Consider the following 8,276-nt stretch of genomic DNA (forward strand, 5'->3'; position numbering starts at 1 on the left):
TTTCCTACTACCATACCATAGATCACATAAGTACTATCTTTTGTGTACTTCCTTCCATCATATTAGGTACTACTTTTCTCTTCATTTGATGATTATTTTTTGATGTGTATGAAAACAGGCTTTTCCTAAAGGTGACAAATCTCGGTCGTTGATTGAATAACGGAGGAATGGGAGTCCCATCCACATTTGTATGTTGACCGGTTGAATCTATGATGCTTTGAGCACTTCTGTCAAGAAGCGATCATCCAGTCTTACACAAGGATGAAAATATCGGTAATCACGGATATATCGGTATTTCGATTTTACGGATATATCGAATATATCGGCGGATATTTTGGAAAAAAATATTGGTGCTTAAAATTGTTAAAAACTCATGAAAATATAAAGAAAACCTCATAATAATATAATTAGAAGTATAATAGACATTTTAAAGTTATTTTATTGAAAATTTTGATATATGTATAACATGATTTATCATATTTGATAATAATATTGTATGCATCGATAAAAATATGAATTTTATAAGTGTACATTTATTATTAAATTACATATAATATTATCATATTTGATATATCGCCGATTTCTTGAGATTTATCCCGAAAAATCGTCTGTCGATATTTCTGTAATAAAAATCGTGTCGATACCCTTCGATACATGATATTTCGTCGATATATCGCGACATTTTCCTCCTTGGTCTTACATGACATCTTACGTTCCATCCACAAGATACAGTCATGGATTTGGCATCTCCAAGGAGCAGCATCCATCTTACATGTTTAATGACTAGGGACCGTTTGACGTCCAGAGAGGATTTGATTATTTCCAATTAGTAACCTTAGCAATTGACTCTGGGACCAGTTTCTAGCTTCTCCATACACGTAGGAGCCTAACCTGTGAGTGTGAACACGTACTGTCGGGACATGAAGTCTTCTTCTGGCGAAAGATGGATTTGTTAGGTTTATTAATCATATATTTAAAAACTAATGCTAGATTGATGCTATCTACCTTTCAGATTTAGAGAACAATCTGGTGATCACCCATCGAACCCGCTGTTTGGTAGAGGTACGCTTGTCTCGACCTACACCTCATTTTCCATGTATTTGAATTTAATTTTAGAAAATATGGCATTATTATGACTTTGGTTATTATTTCTGGACTTAATGACTTGCAAGCTTGGACAATATTTTATGATCATTACAAGGTTTGCTACTTAATCTAAGCGTTGAGATTTATGACCCAGGACGTAATTGAAGTAGAGCACAGCTATTTGAGTTTTGGGCTGCACTGATCTGAGCATTGGCCCATTGGGCCACTGGGATTGGGGCTGAATTTGTTCAAAGTTACTGACACCGTGGGCCTGGACCCCCTCTCCATGGCTTGAGGGTATTTAACAAATAAAAATGGGAGTTTGCTTTTATGCAACGTGGCATCTAAGGTCTAAAGCGTTTTTGGTGAGGTGGATTGAGAGGTAGAGTTCATTTGGTTGCTCCCCGGTTAACTAATACAAGCATCAAATGGAGTTTGGCGATCAAATGCCAAAGTTGCCAACCCCTCAAGGTTACAACTTAAAACACCAAGAAGACTCCACCTCCCAGAAGAATCCAAAGCCGGTGTAAAGAGCAAGAGAAATTAGGTGGACATGTGCAATGTCGTGCAAAAGCTGAACTTGGAGATCTTCTACCGAATCAATTGAAATATCTTGGCTATAATGACATGAAACTGCTCTGAAAGCGACAACAGTTGCTCTGACCACTTCTTCTTAACAACTCAAGGCCTCACATTACATTCAAAGCACGTTTTATTACAATCACCTTGACCGTTTCTACACAATTCATGAATTCACTCATCTGGTCCCTCCATTTATGATCTTTCGGCTTGTGGTTGAGGTGCACTTAGTACCGTCTCCGCCTAAGTTTTTTGTCATGTATGTCTTCAATATATTTGTGAGAAAAAATGGTTATATTTAAAAAGCCTTTGCCAGATTGGATTTAGAACATATCACTCCCTTTTGGCTAGGAAGAAAAGGCCATTCTGATCGATAATTCTCTTTGGACATGTATTCTCATCCTGGAGCCTTCTATCTCGAACTGTTTATCCCTTTTGCTTATGGCAACTTCTAACAGAGAATGGACTATAATCTCTCTGATTTAAATTTGGAGGTAGACAAGTACCAAAAGTCCAAACATGGGTGGACATTTATTTCATCAATTCTACCTTCTACTCGACCACTAAAATGCCCAAAGGTTCTTCCTGTCCCCATACCTTCATTTTATCATTTGTTTGCTTCTCAATTTCTATCACTGCATGCAGCATGCCAAGGGGGCACATGATTTATCGATGAACGACAACTTCCATGTAAATGGAGCCCAACAAATGGCATCTTGCCCACTCCGTTTATTGTGTCTGCCTCCAAAATGCAGAAGGTGCCAACCAAATAAACCACTCTGGGATGTCCCGTTTTATTGTTTAACTTGGCGATATTGCTTTCAAGGATCCATCTGCGTCCTGATTCCTTTCAAACTAAAGCGTTCATTTCTTGAAAAGAAGAATAAATTGCAATAATTAAGAGTAGTGGAATCTGTCGAGAACGTGATTGCCCCAACAACCAAAGAAGCCCACTTGCATTTACATGTGAGAAACCGTGAAAATCAAATAGCTTTAGGCTTTGGCAGTAGCGATACCTAGATTTTGATGAATCTACTGATTTATATTTTCTGCAAAATAGTTTACAATGCACGCATCCGGGGCTGTAGCACCTCAAGGCACTCACATGAAACCCGAAAATGGTCGTGTGTGACTGTAGGAAGAAATAAATAATTGACAAGACCCCACCCATCCAATGAATTAGAGCCTGTTCCAGTCAAAAAACTTCTAATGCACCCTAGAGAGGATGAACGAGGTGACCGGGCCCCTGTTTGTTGCTTCCGAGAAGCCACTAGAAAAGCCGGTCAGACCGGCGGTTTTTCTTGGTAGCCAATATTTTGGGGGCATGGTGCTACTGCTACCTAGTCGGAGAAATACCTCCCCTAGTTGTATCATTCCCTGTTGCTCTTGGGAAAAGGAACACTGACAAAGACCATCCTACCAGCGTTGTTTATATTGCCACCACACCCAGGAGTGAGACATTAATAATGGCCGGATATGGCCATGATTTTCAAGTCCTCCACAAGTTGGTCATCGAAATTCTGAGGAACCACGTTTGTCAAGACTCAAGAGTATCAACTCACATGAAACCAGGAAATATTAATGATAACTGCTCTAACCCTCGTGGGATTTTCAGAATGGTCCTAAACAAAGCCAAAGTTCAAACGGCAGGGACGAGGGGCAAAAACTTGTTATAAAAGAAAAAACTAATGCTAGGGAAACACGCCACACATAACTTATCTGGGATAATACCATTAAAAAAATTAACTAGGAAACCTCGTCTTGAATCTTGTAAGTATTCCTCTCCTATTTCAATTGCTATGCAGAACTGCAAGAAAAGTAGTTTGTCGTCTTACACAATAGAATTTCAGATATATGGGAAAAAAAGAAAAAAGAAAAAAAAAAGAAAACCTATAATCACGAGAGGTAGGACAATGGTAAACAAGAAGACAAGAATGAAAAAACCTTAATGGTAGACAAGATAATGTAAGATTTGGCATTGGATTTGTGTCTAATGTGCATTCATGAGATACACCCACATCTAGACAGTAAGGTGATATTCGGATTTAAAACTAGCTCAAAATGTAGTGAAATATTCGATATTTTTGGTTCAAAAGAGGCATGATCAAAATAAAATCTAAAGTAAGTATTAACTTGCTCAATTTTTGCAATCGGTAATTTCGTATTTAGCTCGTATCAAGTGTCAAGATCGAACGACAAAGTTGACTATAAAGTATGCAAAGAAAATCACAGGAAGAGGTACCTTAGCTGAAACCGGGCTGATGTGGCAACCAAGCATTGGTGAAATCCAGGTGAGGATGTGGAGGAGGACCACCTCTGTCCTTCGTCAGACTGTGTAAACACGTGGCGACACGGCAGCGGTTACGTAGTTGAAAAAACGACGGCCGCGTAAGAAACCGCGTGAAAAGGCTTCAAAAAGCTTTTGGTGATGTGATAAGTGGGGGGGTCCCGCCACATGGCTTCAATCCCACGCTACATTCATTTCTCAAGTTACTCGTGTTCACACTTCATTTTACAGCCTCCACCCTCCAAGTTCCCATTTATTTCATTTTTTATCTTATTTTCTGTTCCTTTTAACTCTTACTTAGTGTGAAACTAAAATAATATATTTATCAAATTTTATTAAAATTATTATTTTTAATATTTTTCAAGTTTTTATTAATTAGTTTAATTAATTTTAAATTCTCCTTCAATTTATTTGAAAACATGAAGGACATGAATTCAATGTGCATAAAAGCGCGTCGGCAACAGTGATGAGAAATTGTAAGATGCGGAAGAAATGAAAGTGCTAACGCTAATTGTCAACTCTGACTCATTCACTCCATCAAACCTGTCAGCACCACGCCAACATGTCTCTGCAAGCCTTCCATCTATCAACTCTCTGATTAATACAAGTATCAATCATTCATTCAATGAAGTGTTGATAATTGGCCATTTGGCCTTCCCTTCCCATCACTTTTTAAGCCACCTTCTTTTGTCTTTCTTTAGCTAAGTCGCTTTGCGTGGAAGTGAAACTCTTTTCGTCCCTTGCTCGATTCCCATTCGCTCCCATGTGCGCAACCCCCCTTTTTAGATTTGTAACACTCTTACTATCTCTAATTATCAATTCTCATATAAATTAATGATTAAATCAATATGTTTTTTTAATTTCCATTTTATGTTGGAAACGTAAATAAGAAGAAAGGGATGACTACATTGTGCTGTCGCTTGAATCCGAAGACCCGAACATCATGGGTACCGCCCGACATGGCCCCCGAATCCCTTAACCACGTCTTGGTCAACTAACTTAACCAACTCAGGTGCGTGCCTTTCGAAATTCTCCTCCCCAACGCGATTTCAACACCGTATTCCTCACTTGCCCACCGTTTAGCCCCTTCTCCAATGCGCGTACGCTCCCAGGCAGTTACTCTTGTCTCCGTCAAATCCAACCATTTACAGTCAGCAACTGGCGCTGAAACTGAAGACTTGTCCCATTGCCACGACGCCACGTGACATCCTCCACCCACGCTCCCACACAGCGCCGTAATCTCCGCCCACCACTCAACTCCAGCTACGCTTGAAATAACTATGGTTGGGTTTGGGGTTTGGGGTTTGAACTTGGATTTCAGGCATGAACCCTACTACATCATGATGACGTCACTCCATTACTCAAACTCATAAATTATTTAATCAAAAAAATGAGTTGACGCCTCTTATTATAAATTTTTCGCCACTAGTTCAAAACTTGTGCCATGATGTTACTGATGCCAATTATATAAGCTTGAAGTAGATTAGATGGCGGAGGGAAGTGGAGTTTAGTTTATGATAATGTATAAAATGATCTTATACAAATTAGGGTTTTAATTGGTCAATCTATCCAGAGCCTTCGAATCGTGGGGGTTTCTCGACCACATGATCAAAAAAAGAAAAGCACATGTTTGTTTTAGTGTGCGACTAGTGGTCTACTACCCTCAATCAAGCATATAAAATATATGATACACACACACTAATACAGCTGCTAATGGCCCCCCCACTGCTGGGTAATCATACTCTACTCCTAGAAAAATAATACTACTTCGTATAGGTCAAACCCACAAAGTAACAAGTTGGATCCCATCAACCTCAAAATCATCATAAATTCTACAATTTACTGCAAAATTCATCATGATATACCGTAGATTTCCCTGGCTAAAAAGATGACTTTAATGATTCATGATCTTGGAATTGTCCCTTCGATGTGAGAAATGGCGTCTTTGAAAAACTTTATGAGGAATGGAAATAAAGACAAAAGGACTTTCAAGTGTGAACGCATTGCTTACAAGTTACAATGTAGTCAACAAAAGTTCGAGGTGAAATTACACTGGTGCCAACTATATTTCGACCGACGCCTGAGGGTTGGCAGTGGACAGGTGTCGGTTAAATAGGAGATGGGGTCACACGCGTCAACGTGGGAGTGGTGGGAGAGTATTGATTGGGAGAGTCTTACGTCATAATTTAATCAAGGAATTAAGGGAGGGGGAGAGGGTTAGCTGCTTATATAATGGGGGCATCTGTGGGGGCGAGAAAAGCAGAGTGAGGCTTGACAGAACCACAAACAAAAAAAAAAAAAAACCGAGTGATTGAGAGTTGAGAATCAGAGTGTTTTTGAGCATTGGTTTTTTCTCATTTTCTTTCCCTTTCCCCCCCTCTGTAGCATCCCGCTTCTCTGAATCCCTTTCTGTTAATCATCTGTCTTTCACGGTTTTGATTTTTGGGTTTGTTTTTTTGGACTTTGGAAACGATCAAAAAGCAAACTTAGAACGATTTCAAGGAAGTCAGGTGTTTTCAGAATAGAGATCCAGTTTTATTTGTAGTGTTTTTTTCCCCCTAAATTGTTTTGAATCAGGTTTTTTTTTTTTTTTTTTCTTTTGTTTATATTTTCCTTGAATCAGCCGGGAGGGTTTGTTTTTTATTCGTCCCTCAAGGTTGGTCCTTTAGGATCTTTGGAGTAAAGGGGTTGTTTATTTGAAACCTCTTTGATCTTTCAATTTGTAGAGATAGTTGTGTTTTCTTCCTTCTTTATTTCTTCATCACTTTGGAACTCTTACCTGTTCTTGAATTTTGAAAAGAAACAGGTTGGTGTAGTGGAGAAGTTCTATTCTAACCGTTTGCCTTCTTGTTCTAGTTTTTATTGTATTTTGAAGATTTTGGTTTCTAGATCTGACAGTTGAAGGAATGGCACCTACGGTGGATTTCTACAGTAGCAGACCTCTTCAATCAGCTTCATGTGGCGGTGAGCTCATGGAAGCACTGGAACCTTTTATGAAAAATGCTTCTTCTACTTCCCCTTCTTCAACCCTATCTCCTTCGTCTTCACCTTCTACCTCTTCTTTCTATCCTTCATCCGATTTCTACTCTCCTATCTCAACCCAGTATCCAGATGGATGCTCGACCTCGACCACCCATGTAATTTCCCAAGGGTTCTCGAGTCATGACCTACAGGGTTTCGAGCATTCGGGTCCAATTGGGCTCAATCACCTAACACCCTCTCAGATTCACCAGATCCAAGCCCAGATCCAGCTTCAGCAACACCACAACCACATGCCTGCCGTGGCTGCTGCAGCTTCGTTCAACACCCAGAATCTCCCCCAGTGGCAACAGCGTCAACAAGCCCCTAACTTCCTCAGTCCGAAGCCCATCCCCATGAAGCAAGTGGGCGTACCTCCAAAACCCACAAAGCTCTATAGAGGGGTGAGACAACGGCATTGGGGAAAATGGGTCGCCGAGATCCGACTTCCCAAGAACCGAACCAGGCTCTGGCTTGGCACCTTCGACACCGCCGAAGAAGCCGCCTTGGCTTACGACAAGGCCGCGTACAAACTTAGAGGTGACTTCGCGAGGCTTAATTTCCCAAATCTCCGCCACCAAGGATCCCATATCGGAGGCGAATTTGGGGACTACAAGCCTCTCCATTCCTCAGTTGACGCAAAGCTTCAAGCCATTTGCCAGAGCTTGGCTGAAACCCAGAAACAGGGGAAGCCTACCCAGGGCAAGAAATCCAGGTCGCGGGCGGTGGCGCCCTCTGCGTCACAGCCGGTGACGGTTTCGGAGAGTTCGACGTTGTCTGAACAGGGATCGGAAGATTGTAAGGTGGAGCCAACTTCATCGTCCATGTTTACTGAGAGTGATGGGTCCGGAGGATCCTCGCCCCTCTCGGATCTTACTTTCCCAGATGATTGCGAAGAAGCACCGTTCTACGGTGCTTGGGAGAATTTCAATTTGCAGAAATATCCCTCTAACGAGATCGATTGGGCAGCTATTTCATCCCAATGGCCATGATGTTATATAATGTGTCTCCTCTTTTGGTTTTTCATTTTCAGTCTTATTTTAGGGCGATGTACTGTACTTGAGTTTAGAAATTGGCGTCTACAGTAGGAGTATAGCTACTGCAATGAAATTTTTGGCAGTTGCAGTAGCTATCTGTGTTTATGTCTAGGGAACCTGGTGGTAGGTTAGAACTTAGCAAGTTCTGCTGTGTTAATATGATGTGTGTTGGTCATGGCCATTGGTCAGCTGGTGTTTTTTTCTTGCTGATCCATGGTATCATGTATGTTCTTTATTTGAGTTGTAATTGATTTCTACTTTTATTATCA

The 8,276-nt window shown here is 40.6% G+C and overlaps 1 protein-coding gene across 1 annotated transcript; it reads left to right on the top strand.

Annotated features, from left to right (window-relative positions):
- Positions 1–6,187: 6,187 nt before the first annotated feature.
- Positions 6,188–8,276, top strand: LOC100245515 (ethylene-responsive transcription factor RAP2-4). Its single transcript, XM_002285766.5, has one exon. The coding sequence runs from the start codon at positions 6,859–6,861 to the stop codon at positions 7,960–7,962; it is 1,104 nt and encodes a 367-aa protein (XP_002285802.1). The 5' UTR covers positions 6,188–6,858; the 3' UTR covers positions 7,963–8,276.

The sequence above is a fragment of the Vitis vinifera genome, chromosome 18, assembly GCF_030704535.1.
Source record: "Vitis vinifera cultivar Pinot Noir 40024 chromosome 18, ASM3070453v1".
NCBI lineage: Eukaryota > Viridiplantae > Streptophyta > Magnoliopsida > Vitales > Vitaceae > Vitis > Vitis vinifera.

Coding starts and splice junctions, on each gene's coding strand:
- LOC100245515 (XM_002285766.5), top strand. CDS start 6,859: ATGGCACCTACGGTGGATTTCTACAGTAGCAGACCTCTTCAATCAGCT.